At 46.9% G+C, this 23,792-nt stretch overlaps 1 protein-coding gene across 1 annotated transcript in view; it reads left to right on the plus strand.

Moving 5' to 3' along the window:
* Window positions 1-538: 538 nt before the first annotated feature.
* Window positions 539-23,792, plus strand: part of CEP170B (centrosomal protein 170B) — an 88,197-nt gene continuing 64,943 nt past the window's right edge. Inside the window, exons 1-2 of the mRNA XM_056850862.1 lie at window positions 539-670; window positions 12,908-12,997. Coding sequence (XP_056706840.1) covers window positions 566-670; window positions 12,908-12,997 — 195 coding nt within the window. The 5' untranslated portion in view covers window positions 539-565. The remainder of the gene's footprint in view (window positions 671-12,907; window positions 12,998-23,792) is intronic.

The following is a 23,792-nucleotide window of genomic DNA, read 5'->3' on the forward strand; positions in this document are numbered from 1 at the left end:
AGAGAAAAGCAGGTTATAAAAACCGTCTTGTTGTGCTTTCAAGAGATGTATTTCCTCTTGCTTCCCCACCCATGTTGCAGGGGAGCGCATGAAGGTTCCTTATCCTAGTCAGACCCTCGGTCTATCAGGCTCAGTATTGTCTGTTCTGATTGGCAGCTGCTATTCCAAGGTCTCAGACAGAGGTCTTTCCCGTCACCTACTGCCTGAGCCTTTTCAGTGGAGATGTTGGGGATTGAACCTGGGACATTCCGCATGTCGATCAGCTGTTCTCTTGCTGAGCCATGGCCCATTCCCCCTTGGTGGTGGACCATGGGTTGTTCAACTTCAAGGTCAGCGTGACTAACGGAAATGGTCTCTTACGTGTACAAAGAGTTTGAGTCTTGATAGTAATAGCATTTTCCAAGACTGATTTGTCATCCTGATTGGGTTTTATCAGTTATCTTTGCTACACCTTTTCTTACTAGCTTGGCGTGTTCTCGCTTGCTTGCTTATGTTTCTCTTTCCCTAAAATCTGTTTCTCTTTGTCTGTTCAGGATGGTGAAAAGCTGAAGCACCAAACGCCAAAATGAGTGTGACATCCTGGTTCTTGGTGAGCGGCACCGGCATTCGGCACCGGCTGCCCCGGGAGATGATCTTTGTCGGCAGGGAAGATTGCGAGCTGATGCTTCAGGTAAATGCGCCTGTCTTTAACTCCTCTCTGGATGAGAGCGGGAGTTCGAAAGGGCTACTTCACACAATGTTGTCTTGTTTTTGTTTGAGTTGGCTTGTGGAACTCACTGCCAGGAGATGTGATGGAGGCCGATAGCTTAGATTGGTTTTAAAAGGGGTTGGACAGATTATGGAGGAGAGGTCTGACATTGTTAACCATCGAGTTTTGGCCAAAGGCTAGAGTATCTTGAGCGATGCACTGATGTCACTTCTGGTTGGGTAGGAAGTGATGTCAGTATGTCAGAACACTGCCCCCCCCCCATTTTCTCCTTTATTTTTTTCCCCACCGCCACCAGCTGAGCAGTTTTGGGAAGGGGCCCTGGGGGCGGAGAATTTCATGCCCTCAGCAGTAATTTGGGAACTCTAGTTCAGAGGCAGAATGCCTCTGATGGTCTGGTGCTGTGTAGCACCTGACTGGGGTTGCCAGCGCCAGGTTGGGAAATACCTGGATATTGTGGAGATCGAGCTTGAGGAGGGTGAGGATTAAGGAGGGGAGGGACCTCAACGGGGTGTAATGCCATAGAGTCCACCTTCCATTTTCTCCAGGTGAAGTGATCTCTGTTACCTGGAGATCAGTTGTAAAACGGGAGATCTCCAGCCCCTACTAGGAGGTTGCCAACCCTACATCTGAGTTAACACTGTTGGAAACAGGACTGGATGGACCGTTGGTCACCATCCAACAGGTCTTCTTTTTATGTTCTAATGTTCTAAATCTAACCATAATTGGCACTCATAATAGCAATTTAGTATGCTTGGTTTTCCCCCCCAGCATCGTTATCGCAAATGGGTGTGTGTGTTGAGGCTCAGAGAGAGCGGCCTGGCTTACAGTTTATGCTCTTAGACCTGATAAAGGAACTTCCTGGTGTGCATGTAAAGTCCCACAGGAGAGTTCACTGTGCAGCTGGCTTCGCGCTTGAGTCAGGCGTCAGTCAATGCAATAGGCCGGCTTTTGATCTGTTGTGGCCGCAGTCCTATAGAGAGGGGAAAGTCTGCCTTAGGTAGGGAAAAAAAGAGATTATGTTGGGATACCGAATCTGCAGGTAGGCATAAACAGCGGTAAAAGGCCTTAACTGTCCTCTCAAGATGCACCAAAGTGGCCTTACCTGTGGTCCTGTCTACTTGTGGGGGAAATTGGCAGGGACCCAGGGCGGTGCCTTTTTGGTGGTGGCTCTGAAACATTGTCTCGAGTTATTCCACAGCTGTTTCCTGCAGCATGGCCTTTTTGTTCAGATAGGTTTTCGATGTGAGTATATAGATGCCGATATTTTAGAATATATAGCTCTTTAGAGATGGTGTCTTCTCTGGCCCCTAACACATGGAAGATGTTATTGGGGCCCCTAATCTCTGACCTGAGCCCATGGGCAACCACTCGGAGCACAGCCGCTATCTGAACAAGGCGCCGATCTGGTCCTCTTCCATTTTAGAAAAACAGCCCTGATTGGTTGTACGGAGGCCTTTCTTGTGCACTAAGGGAAGCTGCTACTTGGCTAGCCTGCTGTGGTCTTGTGATCCTGGAGAAAATGTCCCGTAAGGGGTGACGTGGTCTCATTCATTCTCCAGCAGTCAGGTCTGCTGGCCTGTGAATACTCAAGAGCCGTCAGTGAACGGAGAGTATGTCAAGTTAGCACTAAAGTAGATTCATTCTGACCTGTTCAGCCGAACCTCACAACCATAATCTGTTTTGGATGCAGTATTAACAGTCCGAGTTCAGAGGCAGTAAACTTCTGAATCCCAGTGCCAGGAGGCAACATCAGGGGAAGTCCTTGGCCTCTGCATCATGTTGTTGGACCTCCAGAGGAATGGGTTGGCCACTGTGTGAGACAGGAGGCTGGAATAGATGGACCAACAGGTCTCTTCATATGGTCTTATTGTGTTTCATTTATTGTGGCTTTAAAAAAAAAAGCCTTTTGGGATTTTATTTCATGCTAATTTGGCTGCCCCCGGAAATGGTAGAAATAGAAAAAGAAGAAGAAGAAGAGTTGGTTTTTATATGCCGACTTTCTCTACCACTTAAGGGAGACTCAAACCAGCTTACAATCACCTTCCCCACAACAGACACCCTGTAAGGCAGGTGGGGCTGAGAGAATGTGCCTTGCCCAAGGTCACCTAGCTGGCTTCGTGTGTAGGCGTGGGGAAACCAATCCAGTTCACCAGATTAGCCTCCGCCGCTCCTGTAGAGGAGTGGGGAATCAAACCCGGTTCTCCAGATCAGACTCCACCCCTCCACCTCTCTTAACCACTACACCGCGCTGGTGTAGCCTAAACCAGGGGTGTTGAACTCAGTTGTTACGAGGGCCGGATCTGACATAAATGTCACTTGGCCGGGCCGGGCCATGCCTCCCCAGCCCAGATTGAGAGTGGGGGTGTGTGTGGCTGGCTCGCGGGCCGGATAAGAGCTCTCGAGAGGCCGGATCCGGCCCTCAGACCTTACGTTTGACCCCCCTGGCCTAAACGTTTGGGAAACTTTGAACTTTTTGTTAATGGGGAGAAGCTTACAATTCTAAGAAATCGTTTGTGCCTGCTTTATAGATCAGAAATATTTAAAATACTTGTGAGGGTTAAAGAGCGGGCTGTGCTGTAGTTTAGGTAGCCAATAGGACATTCAGCGGAAACCGGAAATGGTCTTGTTTTGGAGGTTCAGGTTGGCTACGCAGAGCTGACGGAGGACCAAATTCTGTCACCCTTTGCGTGCCAGAAATTCATTTGTGCGTTTGCCTCGAGTGCCGTATTTAGAACTGGAAATGCTGCCAGACTTGCGGAGTTTGTACATGTCCCACGACTGTTCCAAGCATTCCAGCTAGTGGCAGAAGATCCCGCATTAATCATCGGCACAACTGCCAAGGATGAGCGTTTTGAAGGGAGACAGAGATATTATTTATTTAGAATTATTTTTTTTTTATGCTGTCTCTTCAGAGACCTGCTTGCAGCGACCAACAGCTAACTTCCCCCCTATGGATTTTCTCTTCCTTCACATTGCTTCGGCTGATGCGTTTCTCTTGCTAGTGAACCAGTGCTGCAATCCTCTGGACACTTTCCTGGGAGTAAGCCCCCCTTGAATAGAACTGAATAGGATTCTGAGTAGACCTGCTTAGGACTGGTCTCTAGGTAATTTTTTTGCTGCCCTAACCTGGATAGCCCAGACTAGTCAGATCTGGGAAGTTAAGCAGGGTCAGCCCTGGTTAGAACTTGGATGGGAGACCACCAAGGAAGTCCAGGGTTGCTATGCAGGGGAAGGCAACGGCAAACCACTTCTGTTAGTTTCTTGCCTTGAAAACCCTACAGGGTTGCTATAAGTCAGCTGCAGCTTGATGGCCTCTGTTTCTTTCTCTTCTCATTAAGTGTTGTTCCTTCCCTTCGGCAATTTAGGAACTAGCCTTTGGCTGGAAGCTGGTCTTACCTGACTCTTTCCATATACGATGATGTTTTCAGTTATTTGTTGTAAATGGGATGTTAATTGCCTCAGGCGACTAGGCGAGTGGCTACTCACAAGCTTCTGGCATTCAGTGGATGCGGGTCAAGCCTGTGTGTGGTACTCTTCCCCTGCTAACACTAGGACTGCCAAGCCCCCAGGGGGATGGGGGATGCCCTGCACTGATCTCCCATTGCTTACCACCACTCCAAGTGGTTGTGGGAGAAGTTTTTTTTTTTTTTTAAAGAATAGAATCATAGAGTTGGAAGGGACCACCAGGGTCATCTAGTCCAACTCCTTGCACAATGCAGGAAATTCACAACTACCTCCCCCCCACACCCCCAATGACCCCTACTCCATGCCCAGAAGATGCCCTCCCTCTCATTGTCTGCTTAAGGTCATAGAATCAGCACTGCTGGCAGATGGCCATCTAACCTCTTCTTTAAAAACCTCCAGGGAAGGAGAGCTTACCACCTCCCGAGGAAGCCTGTTCCACTGAGGAACCGCTCTAACCTTAAGCCTTAAGATCCAGCTCTTTACCATTTAACATCTATAGTAAGCATTTAGCTAGCTAGACTTCTTTATTCTATCATTGCATATGCCTATGACCTTGTAACTTGCGTTTTTATATCTTTTTGACTATTTTCTTTCAGTATAGCTTTTAAAGTTAATATTGGTGAGTTTACTGACCAAACCCAGGATCGCTCAGTCATCATACCAGCAAGAAAAGAGGGTCTCTGTTGTCACTTCTGTAGGAAACCATATGTGAAATTATCACACTGGTGACGCCGCCCCCACCATTTCCTCACCCCAAACCCTCCTGCTGGCAACCTTATTTTAGGAATATAAGAAAGGCCATGCTGGATCAGACCAAGGTCCATCAAGTCCAGCAGTCTGTTCACACAGTGGCCAACCAGGTGCCTCTAGGAAGGCCACAAACAAGACGGCTGCAGCAGCAGCATCCTGCCTGTGTTCCACAGCATCCAATATAATCTTATACACACTTATCTTGGGGGGGGGGGTTTCCACAAATTTCAACTGATCTTGGAAGCCAACTGTTCTTGTAGTAGCCACTGACTTTGGCTCACCTCTGAAACCTCTAGCGTGTGCAGAAAGGATTCCAAGGAGAGGCTGAGCTGGTCGTTCAGTCTGCACCCACCTTTGGAGACATTACAATCTCACTTTACTGTGTGTGGGAAGGTTGAGTGGACATACCTGCATAGCTGTGCACAGTTTTCCGATGCGCACCTTCAAGCAAAGATCTTGTTCGTTCAGCATTTTTGTATGACAGCGAGGGCCCTCGGGTTTTGGCAGTTCCATGCAGGCAGCAAAAGCAAGGCAGGTGTCGAAAGCCCTGCTGGGGTACCAGGTATGGCTGCTCTCCTTGACTTGTTTAAGTTGCGCAATGCCTGGCACATTGTAAACTTGACGTTTTGGTATCAAAGGTATAAATCTCAGCAATCTTCCGTATGCGCTAGTCCCAAAATCAAATGCTAAGAAATCAAATGCTTCATTCTATTATTATGACCCCTAACATTTTTTTAAAAAACACCAACACCCAAACTGCCTACAGGAGATTGGATATATTCAATATAAACTTGGCTGTTTGCCCAAGACTCTGGTTGAGTAATTCCCCCCCCCTTTCTGCTGCTATTCCAGTATTTTTGTCCTCCAAAATGTCCTATCTTTGACAGCCTTGCTCAGGTCTTGCAAATTGAGGGCTGTGGCTTCCTTTATTGAGTCAATCCATTTCTTGTGGGTCTTCCTCTTTTCCTCCTGCCCTCAACTTTTCCTAGCACGACTGTCTTTTCCAGTGACTCTTATCGTCTCATGATGTGACCAAAATACGATAGCCTCAGTTTAGTCATGTTAGCTTCTAGGGTCAGTTCAGGCTTGATTTGATCTATAACCCACTGATTTTTTGTGTGGCATATAGATATAATTATATATATAAAAGATCTGGTTTAATTTTGACTTTTAGTATTAATCCTTTTTTTAATAATATGTGTTTGGTCTTTGAGGAGTGACTGCCTTCCTTAGGGGTGGGGCTGTGGCTCAGTGGTAGAGCATCTGCTCAGCATGCAGAAGGTCCCAGGTTCAATCCCTGCCATCTCCACTTAAAGAGATCAGGCAGTAGGTGATGTCAAAGACCTGTGCCTGAGACCCGGGAGAGCTGCTGCCGGGCTGAGTAGACAATACTGACCTTGATGGACTGATTCAGTATAATGCAGCATCGTTTCCTTCTGACAGCTGGCAAATCTAGTTTGGCTAGTTGTTTGCGATAACGCGTTGAATTAATGTACAATGATTTCAGGTAGTTCCTGCATTTGATGCTATGGGTTGGATCCAGACTGTGTTTCTGCTGTTGAAAAATGAAGGAGGCGTCCCCTTTGACCACCCAGACAGGGTAGTCTGGCATGGACAAAAGCCGTGTGTGATGGGGACTGTAGTAAGGGCTGAAATTGAGCAAAAAAGATAGCTAGATCAAGGCCTGTGTGTTAGTTGTCTAATATTAAGTATGAATGAATGAATGATTTTATTTGCGGCCAAAGACCAATAAATACACACTGTATGTACCAATCATACAACATTTCAAATAAAATAGGATATAAAAACTTATCAGGATTAAAATTAGATTACCACATAGTACTTTAACAATTATCTCTTTCCTATCAACAAAACAGCCATCAGGTTCTTCCACTTTTGAGATCCAGTAGTTTAAGCTCAAGCTTTACCTGCATCTTTGCTTTTTAATTTACTACACACTTGAATCTCCGCAACACAAAATTTGGCAGCCTGTCTTGTGGTCAAAGGGTTTTCGTCCACCCGTAGTTTTTCAATTTTATATTTGTTCAAATAGCCAGATAGGTTTTCCAATAATGGATATTAAGTATGTTGCAGACCTTCTACCCTGGCCTGGATAGCCCAGGTTCGCCTGATCTTGGATGCTAAGCAGGGTTGGCCCTGGTTAGTGCCTGGATGGGAGACCTCCAAGGAAATCCAAGGTTGCTGCGCGAGGCAGGAAATGGCAGGCCACCTCTGTTCTTCTCTTTCCTTGAAAACCCCACGAGGGGTCTCCCTAAGTCAGCTGTGACCTGACAGCGAAAAACAAAACACAAAAAAATCTTCTAGAGTTTGAAATATAACATCAGTGCCTTTCCCATAGGGTTGCCAACTGCCAGGTAGTAGCAGGAGATCTCCTGCTAATTCAACTGATCTCCAGCCGATAGAGATCAGATCACCTGGAGATGAATCGCCGCTTTGGCAATTGGACTCTATGGCATTGAAGTCCCTCCCCAGACCCTGCCCTCTTTAGGCTCCGCCCCCAAAATCTCCTGCCGGTTGCAAAGAGGGACCTGGCAACCCTACTTTCCCATGATTTGCAGGAGGGGGAAAAAAGATATCTGGGAGGAAATGAAATTGCAGTTATCCATATTTGATGTTCCTCTCAGTTTGCCCTTCAGGAAGTCTTGTGAATTCTGTCAATCTGAATCCAAGCTGCAGTCTGTCTGCCATTTAGATATAATTTTCTGGCTGATCGTGGCTTCCGTTTGGGGCCGGAGATAACTTTGAGTCGTTCCCCCCACCCCAATCTAGAATCTAATGTTGCCTCTAGCTCAGAAATCAGCTGTTCCTATGGAAAGAGGGGAACTGTTGGCAGCTTGTTGGTGTGTTGTGTGAAATTGCAGTCATGTCTTGTTGCTTTTGGGAAATTGAATGAAATGTCCGTTTTCTTTGGCTTGGATTACTTGCGAGGCGCTGCATCCCCCTCCTCCTGAATCCTCAGAACTGTCAGCTGTTTAAAAAGTTACAATGTTAATGTAAATATTAAAAGTAATTCAAAAAAATAAAACTTCTCAGAAGAAGAAATCTCTGGATGCTTCTCATTAAAATTGGATTATCTGCTTTACATGTAGAAGTTTCCAGGTTTAATCTCCGGCATGTGCAGGCACTAGGTGATGTGAAAGGCTTGTGCCTGAGACCTTGGAGGGCTGCTGCCAGTCAGATTAGGCAATACCGAACTGTAGACCAAGGGTCTGACTCAGTAGTCCTCACATTGGCGATTGCACAGAGGGGACAGGACCAGTGCACTCCTGCCTATGTACCCTCCCTGTGCGCTCAGTTCGTGCATGGACTAGTATAAGGCAGTTTAGAATAATAGAATCATAGAGTTGGAAGGGACCACCAGGGTCATCTAGTCCAACCCCCGGCACAATGCAGGACATTCACAACTACCTCCCCCCACTCCCCCAGTGACCCCTACTCCATGCCCAGAAGATGGCCAAGGTGCCCTCCCTCTCAGTGATCTGCCTAAGGTCATAGAATCAGCATTGCTGACAAATGGCCATCTATCCTCTGCTTAAAAACCTCCCGGGAAGGAGAGCTTACCATCTCTTGTGTGTGTTCTTCTTGTGTTCAGTATTGTCCATCTGTGTTTGTTTGTCTGCAGTGTCTTCCAAAACATATGTCTAGTAGGGATGTAAAACATCAGTAGGGATGTAAATCACTATGTGTAAAGTGACATCAAGTTTCAGCCGACTTATGGCAGCCCCATAAGGTTTTCAAGGAAAGAGACCAACAGAGGTGGTTTGCCATTGCCTGCCTCTGCGTAGCAACCCTGGGCTTCCTTGCTGGTCGCCCATCGAAGTACTAACCAGGGTCGACCCTACTTCGCTTCCGAAATTTGAGGAGATCGCGTTAGCCTGAGCCATCCAGGTCAGGGTTTACCATTTATGGATTGCTGGAAAATATTTAAAGGATTGTCCAGGACCATTTGTGCCTGTGGAATGTGTTTTCGAGTGCTGACCTTACTTTTAACTGTCTGTGCATATGACTGACCCCGGAGCACAACGATGTGTTAACACAAATCAGTACCAGAGCTGATAACAGCTATGGGGTCTAGATCATGAGCTTGTCAGTGTTTAAATGGTAACATCTTTAATAGCTTAAACGGTCTCAACAAAACTGTGTGCTGTTTTTTTACCCTCCTGACTTATTCCCTTTGCTCCCACCGATGGTTTTTACACTCCCTCATCCCCCGCCCCAGCCGCTCTGGATTTAGACTGGCACCTAGGTTTGCAAGCTGCTAACCTTTCATAGAACTGTGGCTCCGCGGTGGAGCCTCTGCTTGGCATGCAGAAGGTCCCAGTTTCAATCCCTGGCATCTCCAGTTAAAGGGACTAGGCAAGTAGGTGATGTGAAAGACCTCTGCCTGAGACCCTGGAGAGCCGCGGCCGGTCTGAGTAGACAAGACTGACTTTGATGGACCAAGGGTCTGATTCAGTATAAGGCAGCTTCACGTGTTCATGTGTGTGTTCTTTTATGTATAACTGGAAATACTCATAGAGATGTACCTTAATTGTATTAATCAACTTTAACTTAGTTCATTCCAAGAAAGGTATATTCTAATTAAATACCATTATTGTTCTGGCATGGGTAATAGATTGTTTTCTTCTGGTCTCACACTGTACACCTTATTTTGGGACGGGTAGCACCTCTGCCTATCCTATGACCTCCTCTCCTTGCATGGAGGATAGGGCTATCCATGGCTGTTAGACAAGATGAATACTAGTCACGATGCATACCTATTCGCTACAGCAGGGCTTCTTAAACTTTTTCCACTCGCGACCCCTTTTCGCCCGAGAAATATTTACGCGACCCCAGGTATATAGGTATATAAAATAGGTATACAAATCAAACCTTTACTGATAATAAATCATAAAGAAATTTATTTTTGAAACAATTCTTTGGTATACGTATAATTTTGCCATTTATTAAAGACGAAAGCAGACCGTTGCCAAATTTTTCGCGACCCCCACATTCAGTTATGACCCCATATGGGGTCGCGACCCATAGTTTAAGAAGCTTTGCTCTACAGTATCAGAGGAACATGCCTGTTGGGTGCTGTGGAACGCAGGCAGGATAATGCTGCTGCAGTCATCTTGTTTGGGGGCTTCCTAGAGGCACCTGGTTGGCCACTGTGTGAACAGACTGCTGGAATCGATGGGCCTGGGTCTGATCCAGCGTGGCTTTTCGTCTCCTCTCCTGATTGGTGAATTATTGCTGCTTCTCTCATGTTGTCCTATTCAGAATGATAACCAATACTTCCTCTGGTCTTCTGCAAGCGATACAAGACAGTATTATTTGTTGGGGAGTTGGGGCTGTGGATTTTAAATTATTTTCAGGTAGGGTTGCCAGGTGCCCGCTGGTGGCGGGCAAAGCCCTGGCAATTTGCCCCTCTGCCCAACGACCACCTGAGGGTTGGTGGGCGCGCGTGCCTACCGCGCGCGTCACTTCCGGTTTAGAACCGGTTCCGCCTCGCAAGGGGTCTTATACCTCTTAGTTTGGTAAAGGGCCGCTTTACTACTCAAACTTAGAGGTATATGCCCCCTTGCGAGGCGGCACGTCCGGTTCTAAACCGGAAGTGGCGTGCATGCGTCGGTGCGCGTGCAGTTGCGCTTTCAACCAAACGGCCTCCCGCCGGAGGAGAAAAAGGACCTGGCAACCCTATTTTTAGGTGACTTTGGAATCCTAAGGGAAATCACACCCTTCTAAGTCCATATCACGGCAGGCCTAAGATTGTACTTTTCCGGGAGTAAGCCCCATTGAATAGACTTGAGTAAAATTCTGAGTAGACCTGCTTCGGAGTGCGCTCTCTATTGTATTTTTATTTACAAAATTAGTATGCCGTGCCGTTCTGCCCGGTGAGGGCCGCCAAGGCAGCGAACAGGTAAAATTAAACGGTATTAAACCCATTCATTAAAACAGTGTTGTCAGCTACGTCTGTAAGCCTTTGGGAGAAAGCAAGCCTTGCTTTTGTGGCATGGGGAAAAATAGTGATGTAATTGATGTATGTGCTTGTAGGGTGTGTGGCGACGTGTTACCGTGTGACCAGTTTTTTATCGCTTAGGGTAGGAATATATTAGGAGAAAGTACGCCTTTCAGATTTCGACCGCCTTCCTGAAATTGTTGGTTTGTGTAGAGTGGGTTGTCAGGGCACGGAGCCTGTAAATGTTTGCGTTTGAAGGCAGTGCCAGCCAGCGGTCAGGCTTTAACAGTATGGGGGTGCGGTGCGTTCTCAGGAAGGCCGGGCACTCGGCGTGGCTTTTTGGCAGCGTGTCGCTTGGGCCTCGTTCTTGCAAACGGCCGAGGAGGGCGGTGAACGGCTGAAGTGCGCGGGGGCCTCTCCAGAGGGGCTGGAGAGAGGCTCGGAGGATTAAATTCTTCTCCAAATCCAACCTGGCACATTGCAAACTATTTAATTTAATTTGATGATTTCTATCCTGCTTTTCTCCCTTAAGGGGACCCAAAGGGGATACAAAAAAGAAAGCAGAAACTGACAGGAGAATGGTGGGGGAGGTTCCCCCCACCTTTGCCAGATCTTTTCTCCTACTAGGGTTGCCAGGTCCCTCTTTGCCATCGGCAGGAGGTTTTGGGGGCAGAGAGGGAGGGACGTCAGTGCCATAGAGTTCAATTGCCAAAGCGGCCCTTTTCTTCAGGGGAACTGATCTCTATCGGCTGGAGATCAGTTGTAGTAGCAGGAGATCTCCAGTTAGTACCTGGAGGTTGGCAACCCTACCAATTGCCAAAGTGGCCATTTTCTCCAGGTGAACTGATCTCTGTTTGCTGGAGATCAGTTGTAGTAGCAGGAAATCTCCAGCTAGTACCTGGAGGTTGGCAACCCTATCTCCTACTCTAGGGTACAGCTAGGGTTACCAGTCTCCAGGTGGTGAGGCTGGAGATCCAAGGGCATTACAACTGGTCTCCAGGTTACAGATATCAGTTCTCCTGGAGACAAAGGCTGCTTTGGAAGGTGGACTGTACGGCATTATACTCCACTGAGGTCCCACCCCGCCCTCCCCAGGCTCCACCCCCAAAATATCCAGGTATTTCCCAACCCAGAGCTGGCAACCCTAGCTAGAGCAATGCTGATTCTATGACCTTAGGCAGATCATGAGAGGGAGGGCACCTTGGCCATCTTCTGGGCATGGAGTAGGGGGTCACTGGGGGTGTGGGGGGGAGGTAGTTGTGAATTTATATCGACTGATGTAATTCAGAGGAGTTAGTTATTGAAATTTAGATGCAAAGTAAGTTCCGAATGCCATGTGATGCTGTTTGGTTTAAATGTCTGCTTTAGTTTGTATGTTTATGTTTTAAAAAATAAAAATATGCACAAAGAAAAAAAGAAATGGGAGCAAAGTGAAGGGAGGAACCGGGAAGGGGGAGGATTGAGCTCCCCTTACTCACACGTCCCTTTTCTTGTAAAAATTTTAAGACTCACACCCTTTGTCTCCTTTCCACAGACATTTGAATAAAATCTCATGAGTGCCTCTGTCAACTGGGGCTCTTGGATATCGTATAGATCCATCTGGTTTTAGATTGCCAGTTTTTAAATTGTTATGTAGAGTATATTTTAGATTTTAATTATTTACTATATTGTATGTTGAATATTCTGGGCACATTCCTGGGGGTGGGAAATCTCCTTAGGAGCTGGCGTGACCCCACGCCAGCACAAGTGCCCACTTATCCCGTACTAAGAGGCACTTATGCTGGCGTGGTGGGAAACCTAAATAAATAAAATAATCCACATAACCGTCACTGGCTGCCCTCAACCATAAATACTGCATGGAAAGAAACCGGGTGCACCGAGTGGGACAACAGGTATCGTAACTGTTCAGCAGCAGTTTTCTTTTCGTGTCCAAGATGCACCAATGTGTGCTGCTGCAGCTACGAAGGCGATCTTTATCCTGCGGGTCTGAAGGCTCCGTGTTTTTTCTCTTTGGTTTCCAGTCTCGCAGTGTGGATAAGCAGCACGCGGTCATCAACTACGACAAGGAGAAAGATGAGCATTGGGTCAAAGATCTGGGAAGCTTAAACGGGGTAAGTAGGGAACTCTTTCTCGCTAAATCCGGTTTCTGTGTGCATTAGTTCCCCCTGCTGTGGTTGCTTAGCATGTTTTCCTTGAATTTTCTTGAACTGCTAGCGCTGTTGGGATGGGAGGTTTACTCCAGAGCCTGATTTTGTTTTGCAGTTCTGGGGTTTCAATTCACAGCTTTGTCTAGTTCAGTGGTTCCCAAACTTTCTGGCCCACCGCCCCCTTGGTTCTGCAGACTCAACCCCAGCGTCCCCTACCCTATCCAACAACACAGTTGAAGGGGCCCATCTCTAGCGCCCCTCTGCTGCCCCTTGCCTCTTAGTGCCCCCCTAGGTAATCCCACTGCCCCCCAGGGGGTGGTACTGCCCGCTTTGGGAACCACTGGTCTAGTTGGATGTTTTATATTGCTTGTAATTAAGAATTTGTTTATAGACTATTTTAGCAGATAGGAAGGAAACCAAGTAAAGGAATAACTTCCAAAGGGAATAAGGGGGGGGGGCATTGCATTCAAAGCATTTTGAAGTTTTGTTGCTGAATTGATAAGTGCACGCTGTAATGAGGGAGGGCCATTTGCTGGACACACCAGCTTTTAGATTAGTTTCACGGCCATTTCCCCTGTTGCAATCCACTGCTTGGAAATCTCCCGGCTATTTATAGGGCATCCGCCATGCACTTGTTCACAAAAAGGAGGAGCTGGTTGGTGGCTGATAAGAAATGTGACTTTTCACAGTCCAGGACGGGTAGCTCCTGACGAAGGGCATGTGGACTTGAAATACAAGTATTTCACAGCAGGTGGTGGGGAGATGCCTGCCGAATTTCTGACTCACCCTTAAGTGAGCGCGCAAAGTGCATGGGAGGGGTATGTTTTGGTTTGAAACCTGTTGAATGTGTGTGTGACCCTTGGACTCTCTCTGTCCACTGTCAGCCTCATCATAGAACTAAGGCATTTTCAGGGCCAAGGAGTGGCAAAAGATACTTGTGATATGTGTTTCTCTAGCGCAGGGGTCCCCAACCTGTGGGTTGTGTGGTGCCCGCCAACACCTTTCCTGGTACCCACCAAGTGTGTTTAAAATGTGGGTAGGGCCAGGAGGGGCTTGTGCCGAGCAAGGCTTCAGATAGGGTTGCCAGCCTCCAGGTACTAGCTGGAGATCTCCTGATGTTATGACTGATCTCCAGCCGATAGAGATCGGTTCCCCTGGAGAAAAGGGCCGCTTTGGCCATTGGACTCTATGGCATTGAAGTCCCTCCCCTCCCCAAACCCCACCCTCCTCAGGCTCCGCCCCAAAACCCTCCCACCTGTGGCGATGAGGGACCGGGCAACCCTAGCTTCAGATTGGCTGTGCAGATTAAAAGGCGTCCTGTTAAACAGAGCTTCTCCCTAAAATGTTGAAGAGTTACTATCAGTGTACTCCTAAAAAAGAGTTAACTCCAGTCTAAAACCATTTATTTCAGTGGGCTTAGACTGGAATAACTGCTTAGGATCGTACTGTGTGAGAGTTTATGCATAACTTTGCTCCATGACATTTTGTGGTTGGGTCCACCACCCTGTGTCAGAATTCCAAAGATGCCCACAGGCTCGAAAAGGTTGGGGACCCCTGATCTAGTGCTTCTGGTGTTCAGAGCTCTTCAGGGACTTTATCTTGGTGAAATTCTTGCAACTGCTTTTTAAGGTGGGCCAGAGCCCCGTGGCGCAGAGCGTTAAGCTGCAGTACTGCAGTCAAAAGCTCTGCTCACGACCTGAGTTCGATCCCGATGGAAGTCGGTTTCAGGTAGCCGGCTCAAGGTTGATTTAGCCTTCCGTCCTTCCGAGGTCAGTGAAATGAGTACCCAGCTTGCTGGGGGTAAAGGGGAGATGACTGGGGAAGGCAACGGCAAACCACCCCGCAAACAAAGTCTGCCTAGGAAACGTCGGGATGTGACATCACCCCATGGGTCAGGAATGACCCGGTGCTTTGCACAGGGGACCTTTACCTTTAGTGCTGTTTTATCCCCATACTGTAGAATGAGGTGTTTTTGGTGGTAGGGCTGATAGAAAGTGGCTTGGTTCGGATCACCACATGACTCCACTGCAGATCTCTGATATTCAGGGTGGATTTGATTGAAATCATGATTTCAATCACAATTTAAATCACTAGTCAGTAAGACTAGATTTTCACGATTTAAACCACTAGTCAGTAAGACTAGATTTAAATTGTGGTTTTCTTCATAAACAGCACTTCTCATGATGTTGTTTTATTTGGGCCACCAGGTAGAGTTGCCAACCTCCAGGTACTAGCTGGAGAGCTGCTATTAAAACTGATCTCCAGACGATAGAGATCAGTTCCCCTGGGGAAAATGGCCACTTTGGCAATTGGACTCTATGGCATTGAAGTCCCTCCCCTCCCCAAACCCCGCCCTCTTCAAGCTCCGCCCCCAAAACCTCCCGCCGGTGGTGAAGAGGGACCTGGCAACCCTACCACCAGGCCTTACATTTCTTTGTTGCAGTGTGTTTATATTTTGCACACATGCCTGCTTTACTCATAGGTAGAGGAACTTCATTAAAATATTCCCAAACAGAGTCTCTTTTGTAGCCTGCTGCCATTATAGGTTTTCTCCTTCTGGGAGAGAATAATATGATAAAGCCCAGGCTACAAACACAAAGATCCCAAGACTTGAGAATTCTGCTCAAAATGTTTCGCTGTCATTTTTACTGCTTTTCCCTCCCTCCTCAAACTTAGCCCCTTGTGCAATCTATTCCATTCCAGTCAGTCTTCTATTCCTTGAACCTCTTGAAACTTAGCACTTAAGAGGTAAGGGGTTGATTCTGTGTACATAGAGTTGCAAAGGAGCAATGGGATTAAGATCTTTTTCTCAACTCTGTATGTTTATTTTATAACATTTTTGCTGAGAAGAGGCACGTTATCTCTGCAGACACATTTTCACAGTTTTGAGAACTGCAAAACCGAGCATCTGCGATAGTATCGTTTTGATAGAAAAACTGCCCAAAATAACCTTACAGAAACCTCTGTGAATGGATTAATGGAATTCATGTACCAAATTTTTTTTTTAACCATTGCATGAATATTTCTCATACTACATAATTAAAAACTAATCCTTATTTCGTGCTCAATAACTTTTGGAGTATAATGTTTCTTAAATAGAAAGCTATCTTTAGATAGATTTTTGCCTCAAAAAGCATTTTATCAAAAAAATCTAATTTAAATAAAATATCTGATTTAAATAAAACATGCTAGCCCAGATCGAGAGTGGGTGTGTGTGTGGCTGCCTCGGCTGGCTCCCGAGCAGGATAAGAGCTCTCAAGGGGACGCATCTAGCCCGTGGGCCTTACGTTTGATACCCCTGCCATAGGGTTTTCAAGGCAACAGACAATTGGACGCGGTTTGCCATTGCCTGCCTCTGTATGGGCTGAGAGAGTTCTAAGAGAACTGTGACTGGCCCAGGGTCACCCAGCAGGCTTCTTGTGGAGGAGTGGGGAATTGAACCCGGTTCTCCAGATTAGAGTCCGCCGCTCTTAACCACTACACCATGCTGGATCTCTGTGCCTGAACCTGCCTACCCTTAAAAAGGAGACCCCTCTGCTCCTGAGTGATCTCACTTTGCGTTCCTGCTTGTCTTCTCACTGGGTGTGCAAAGAGAGGTGGGAGGTTTGGTGCTCTTGCGCTTGACACATGCATGCTAGCAGCAGGCCTTTCCAAAAAGCAGCCCCCCAAATGGTCCTGACCCGTGGGTTGAAGACTAGCATTCTACTGGAACTTGAAAGGAATAGCATGTGCTGCTGATGTCGAATTTCCAAACGTGGCAACCAGTGGGAGAGTTAGTGGCGGGGATATGGAGGGGTGTGATGTCAGCTGCGTTTCGGTGTCACTTCCAAGAGAAAACTGGTAGTGACATAAGGTAGCTCTAGGAATCTCTGGAAACTCTATGGTAAAACCATAGCGATTCTGGTGATTCCTAGATCTAACCTATATCACTTCTAGCGTTGCGATGCAGCCCACTTTGCCTCTTAAAAAGAATTTTCTCCCACTGTCGTGGGCAGCTAGAGTTGTCAACAGGAGGCCTCCTACCATAGTGGGAGGTTGGTCAGCTGTGTGTGGAAAGGTTATTCAGTTTTGTTGTCAGCTGTGCTCAAGGATGGATATGTGGCTTAGTGCTAGAGCATGTCCTTGGCATCCAGAAGGTCCCAGGTTCAGTCCCCAGCATCTCCAGTTTAAAGGATCAAGTTGTAGGTGAGGCAAAAGACCCTAAAACCTGATGCCGCCGTCAGAATGGACGGAACGGACCTTGATAGACGAGCATTCTAATTCCATATAAAGCAGCTTCCTAAGCATTTGGGGTTGAGCAAGGTTATTTCTGCGCCGTTGCTGCGAAAATCAGGCACCCTGCTAGGGCTGCAAGCTAATTTCCTCTCTTCATTGGCTGTGCAAATTCCATCTGCAACAGATTGATCATTCTCAGTATTTCTCAACACCACTCTTCCATTCCAAGTGCAGCTGTATGCGCGTCGGCTGTTTTGGCTTGCCAGCACACGTCTGCATCTGTTGGCAATCTATTTGTATTTTGGAGCTGTTGCCTTATATAAAAAAAACAACCCAGTATTTTTCTTTTCTTTTTGCTCAGGCACAATGCAAAATGAGTAGCTTGGTTAAGATGGCTGTGATTACTAAGAGCCAGCACGGGTTTCTCAAGAACAAGTCATGTCAGACTAACCTTATCTCTTTTTTGGGGGAAAGTTACTACCTTGCTGGATCAGGGGAATGCTGTAGAAATAGTTTATCTTGATTTCAGTAAGGCTTTTGATGAGGTTCCCCATAATATTCTTGTTGACAAGTTGGTAAAATGTGGTTTGGATCCTGTTACTGTTAGGTGGATCTGTAACTGGTTGACAGATCGCAGCCAAAGAGTGCTTATTAATGGTTCCTGATCCTCTTGGAGAGGAGTGACTAGTGGAGTGCCTCAGGGATCTGTCCTGGGCCCTGTGTTGTTCAACCTCTTTATAAATGATTTAGATGAAGGAATAGAGGGGATGCTTATTAAACTTGCAGATTATACTAAATTGGCAGGGGGAGCAAATACGGTAGAAGACAGAGACAGGATACAGGATAATCTTGACAGACTGAAAAACTGGGCTAAGGCTAATGAATTTCAACAGAGATAAATGTAAAGTAAAGATAAATGTAAGTAGAAAAAATGCATAATTATAGGATGGGGGAGACTTGTCTTGGGAGTAGTGTTTGTGAAAAGGATATAGGGGTCTTAGTAGACCATATACTGAACATTAGTCAGCAGTGTGATGAGGTAGCTAAAAAGACAAATGCGATTTTGGGCTGTATCAAAAGAAGTACTAGAACGTGGGGTCATTTGCTGGAGCTGGCGGGCAACATATTCAAAACTGATAAAAGGAAGTATTTCTTCACACAACACATAGTTACATTGTAGAACCCCCTGCCCCAGGATGTGGGGATGGCTGCCAACTTGGAAGGCTTTAAGAGGGGAGTGGACATGTTCATGGAGGAGAGGGCTATTCATGGCTACTAGTCAAAATGGATACTAGTCATGACCCATACCTATTTTCTCCAGGATCAGAGGAGCATGCATATTATATTAGGTGCTGTGGAACACAGGCAGGACAATGCTGCTGCAATTGTCTTGTTTGGGGGCTTCCTAGAGGCACCTGGCTGGCCACTGTGTGAATAGACAGCTGGACTGATCCAGCATGGTTTTTCTTATGTTCTTATGTTCTAACGAAGATGGTGAGGGGTCTGGAGACGAGGCTTTATGAGGAAAGGTTGAGGGAGCTCAGTATGTTTAGCCTGGAGAAGAGACAACTGAGAAGTGATAGGATAACCATCTTCAAGTAGAATCATGGAAGGGATGCAGGAAATTCACAACTACCTTCCCCCCACACTCCCAGTGACCCCTACTCCATGCCCAGAAGATGGGGGGGGGGGGAAATCTGGCCTGGAGGAAAATTGCCTCCTGATCCCTAAGTGGCGATTGGCACTACGCTGGGCATGCAAGAAAGAGCCATGAGAGCCAAACACTGATACAAACCTTCCTGCTCTCCCTCTCATAATCTGCGTAAGGTCATAGAATCAGCATTGCTGACAGATGGCCATCTAGCCTCTGCTTAAGAACCTCCAAAGAAGGAGGCCCATCACCTCCCGAAAAAGCCTGTTCCACCGAGGAACTGCTCTAACTGTCAGAAAGTTCTTCCTAATGTTTAGCCAGAGACTCTTTTGATTTAATTTCAACAAGTTGGTTCTGGTCCGACCTTGGGCAACAGAAAACAACTCAGCACCATCCTCTATGTGACACCTCTTCGAATACTCTATGATTCTAAGACTGGGGAGGTGCCATGGCTCAGTGGTAGAGTATGTGTTTCGTGTGCAGAAGGTCCCAGGTTCAATCCCCACCATCTCCAGTTGAACCGATCAGGTAGTAGGTGATGTGAAAGACCTCTTCCTTGGGCCCTGGAGAGCCACTGCTGGTCTGAGTAGTCAATATTGACCTTGATACTCCAACCGTCTGGATTGGTATGAAGCCGATTCATGTGCTCTCATTGAGAAGATTCTTTCATTGCTACACGTTTTCTATATGCGTGTCGGCAAGTCACTTTGGGAACCTCAGGGTGTATCTAAATGCACTGGATATGTTGGGTGGTGACCTCTCTTTGGGACTATACACACCCTGTTCTCAGTCAGGTGTCCAAGCCTCAAGCTCGGGGAAAGCCTGTTTTTCCTCTTTGCGGTTGAAGGGGCTGTGCACAGTGTTGATTGGCTGGCCCTTGTGACAGTCATGAAGCCGTTCCACTCACCTTCCCTTAGCAGTTTTTCAAATTAAAATAGTGTTCAGAACCTTATTTTTTTTTTAATCAGTTAAACTCACAAGGTACTTGGTGTAATAGGGTGGGGGGGTTAAAAGGCAAACAGTCTGAATAAGTGAGGGCCAAGGAGGAAGAGGAAATCATCATTAGGTTCAGAAGCAAATGTTGTGTTTGAGGCACAAAGGTAGTGAAAAGGTAAGAACATCCACTGGCATGTGAAAAAAATCCACCCCTGTTTAAAGATCAGTCAACCCAAGCTTAGAAGCCTTATGTTTTAAGCAATCTATTAAACCTATGTCCAGGTATGTGAATTTGTATAACTCTGTTTCCAAAATTTGAAGAACAGACTGCTTGTGCATATACCTGGATAATTTATTTTGCGAAGATTAGAGAAGTGCCCCGTGGCGCAGAGTGGTAAGCTGCAGTACTGCAGTCAAAAGCTCTGCTCACTACCTGAGTTAGATCCCGATGGAAGTCAGTTTCAGGTAGCCGGCTCAAGGTTGACTCAGCCTTCCATCCTTCCGAGGTCGGTAAAATGAGTAACCAGCTTGTTGCTGGAGATAAGCTTAGATGACTGGGGAAGGCAACGGCAAACCACCCCGTAAACATAGTCTGTCTAGTAAACAGTGGGATATGACGTCACCCCATGGGTCAGTACCGACCCGGTGCTTGCACAGGGGACTACCTTTACCTTTAGAGAAGTGCAGGGAGCTAAGCAAGGTTCTGGGGTATCTTGTGGGTCCTTCCCCCCAAACATTGAAGGATGCTCCATGGCACCAGTCCCCGACATGGGGTCCATGGTGCCCCACTGATAACGATTCCCAGTGCCCATGTTGAATCACTGTTTGATGATTTACACATCCACAGGACATTGTAAATACACTATAAGAACCTTTGTGCATGTGCCAATTTTAAATGGTGAAAATTACATCTTTTGCAACAATTGACAACGGGCCTTACAACATATAAGGTGGTTACATTTCAGCATACCTTTTATGTATTTTTGGATATTTGACCACTGAGGAAGGCTGAAAATGCCGAAACGCGTCTGGTTTTATATTGGTCATTTGCATTTATTACAGACCATCTACACTGCTGGATACTTAGCAATTTGAATTTGAAGCCTATATTTTTCAGGCCTAGTGTTTTGTATGTGTGTTCACTCTATAATAAATTATAATAACATTTTGTATAACATTTAGCTCAACTTTTAATTCTTTGTTTAGTTTAGGTTGAGTTTTCTTTTTACCCTTTTCGTTTGTTCCGCACCCCCCCCCCAAAAAAAATCTCCAGGTCTTTCCCTACCCTGATCTAGCAACCCTAATGCCACCCAGTCAAGGAGCCCGGCAAGGCATCCCTCCCCAATCCTACCACCGGTGCCCTCGGTGCCCATAGCAGCCATTTGTGGTGGCGCCCTTGACCTGTCTCAAAATCCAGAAGTACCTGCAAGCTCAGCGAGGCTGGGTCACCGTGCTCTGTGGAGTAATACCCATAAATGGCAAACTTTGTGTGGTTCAGGTGTCTAACTGATTCTGTGAATGTGAGAAGGGGGGCAGGAAGGGTTGCGTCAGTGCTTGGCTCTCGGGACCCTTTCTTATATGCCCAGGGAAATGCTGATCGCCACTTTGGGGTCAGGAAGGAATTTTCCTCCAGGCCAGATTGGCCCAGGGATCCCGGAGGGGTGGTGGTGGTTGTTTTTTGCCATCTTCTGAGCATGGAGTAGGGGTCACTGGGGGTGTGGGGGGAGGTAGTTGTGAATTTCCTGCATTGAGCAGGGGGTTGGACTAGATGACCCTGGAGGTCCCCTTCCATCTCTATGATTCTAACTGTTAAGAGCAGAATTTCCCCAAAGTTCTTGTAGAATGAGGCAGTTTAAAAATGGGCCCATAACAGATCATGTACTGGGCTTCCCTGCTAAAGGATAAAGCGTCGAGTGCATTTTGTTTAGGTATTTATTTATTTCATTTATTTACATCTAGCTGAGGCATGAGGTGAAATACAGAGTCAGAAGACAGTAAAATAAAAACAGATTAATACCGGGGTGTCAAACATACGGCCCGCGGGGTGGATCCGGCCCCTGGAGAGCTAGCTGAGGCAGCCACCCGCCCCCACTCTCAATCTGGGCTGGCGAGGCATGGCCTGGCCCAACCAAGTGATTAGGGTTGCCAACCTCCAGGTACTAGCTGGAGATCTCCTGCTATTACAATGGATCTCCAGCCGATAGAGATCAGTTCCCCTGGAGAAAATGGATGCTTTGGCAATTGGACTCTATGGGATTGAAGTCCTTCTCCTCCCCAAACCCCATCCTCCTCAGGCTCCGCCCCAAAACCCTCCCACCGGTGGCGAAGAGGGACCGGGCAACCCTACAAGTGATATTTATGTCATGTCTGGCCCTCGTAACTGAGTTCGACACCCCTGGTTTAATACGTTTGACGGATAATGTAGATGTTTTGGGGTTGTTTTTTTTTGTATCTGCCGTGTCCCCCTGGGGCACATCTTTGGACGCTGAGTTCAGATCCTTGGTTCTGTCTTCTGGAATGTAAAAGACCCCCTACTTTTCAATGAGCAACTAAACTGCCTCTATGTTCCTCCTTGAAAAGCATAGTTAGTGGTGTGCTCTCTCTCTTTCTCTCTCTCACCCTCTCGAGGACTTACCTGAGGCAGATGCCACTGAAATTTTGGCTAATTTTGTCCCTCTGGTTGGGCCAGATCTGGCTAAGAGCACACACCCCTGACAGTTCTAAGAGCATGGATGTGTTGGGGCATGACTAGTTCCCACAATACATCTGGGTAGTACTCTTTCTGCCGGTCCGTGTGGGTGGCAGGTAGAGACCACAGTGTGTGTTGTGGAATTTGCAGGGCTGGTTTTCCAGTTTGTGCAGAAACCACAGTTGTACAAAATAGATTTTTTTTTTTAAATCAACGTTCTACAAACAAGTTTAATTTTGCACACTTGCAATGTGGTTCATCTGGCACAGAACTGTCCGTGCCGACTGGTTGCAGATTTTCAGGGCCTCAGACAGACAAAGGCGTTTTCCAACACCCATTTTCTCTTATCAGCCAGAGCTGCCGAGGATTGAATCCAAGGAGATAAGGTGGTGTAGAAATGTTTCAAATAAATAAATGAATAGAACAGGGAAGGCTTGATGTTTCCCAGGAGCCACAGTCCCTCGCTTGAGAGAACCAGTGTCATACTAGGATCTGGGAGACCCAGGTTCAAATCCCCATTCTGCCATCAAAGTTCACTGGGTGACCATAAGCTAGTTTTTATTCGCTTGTTTGTTTTATTTCATTTATAGCCTGCCTTTCTCACTAAGCCTCAAGGCAGATTACAATTAAAAAACGAACAAACAGTTACTTTATTTCAGCCTAGCCTTTAGGGTTGCCAAGTCCCTCTTCACCACCGGCAGGAGGTATTTGGGGCAGAGCCTGAGAAGGGCGAGGTTTGGGGAGGGGAGGGACTTCAGTGCCATAGAGTCCAATTGCCAAAGCGGCCCTTTTCTCCAGGGGAACTGATCTCTCTCGGCTGGAGATCAGTTGTAGTAGCAGGAGATCTCCAGCTAGTACCTGGTGGTTGGCAACCCTACTAGCCTACCTCACAAGGCGGTGGTTGTAGTAGCAGGAGATCTCCAGCTAGTACCTGGTGGTTGGCAACCCTACTAGCCTACCTCACAAGGCGGTTGTGAGGGTCTCTGTCTTTGTGTCTCTGCTTTCCATCACCTGCGGTATTATCAGTGAACTCGTAAAAGCAGTTCACACCTTCTGGTCTCAGGCGCCAGGCCTGATGGCCCATGTATCTTCCCCCCCGCTGTTTTCCTGCCAGTACTCCCTCAGGCCGGTGCGGCCTTGGAAGTGTGATAGCCGCACCAGACTTCCTGGGATCCGTCTGATGTTTTGTATTATGCCAAGCTTGTAACTTCCCATAACAATAAGTGTGAACCCCAGTGCCCCAGTGCCCTGGAGTCAATATATTCTGT

This window comes from Euleptes europaea, chromosome 6 (genome assembly GCF_029931775.1).
Source record: "Euleptes europaea isolate rEulEur1 chromosome 6, rEulEur1.hap1, whole genome shotgun sequence".
Classification (NCBI taxonomy): domain Eukaryota; kingdom Metazoa; phylum Chordata; class Lepidosauria; order Squamata; family Sphaerodactylidae; genus Euleptes; species Euleptes europaea.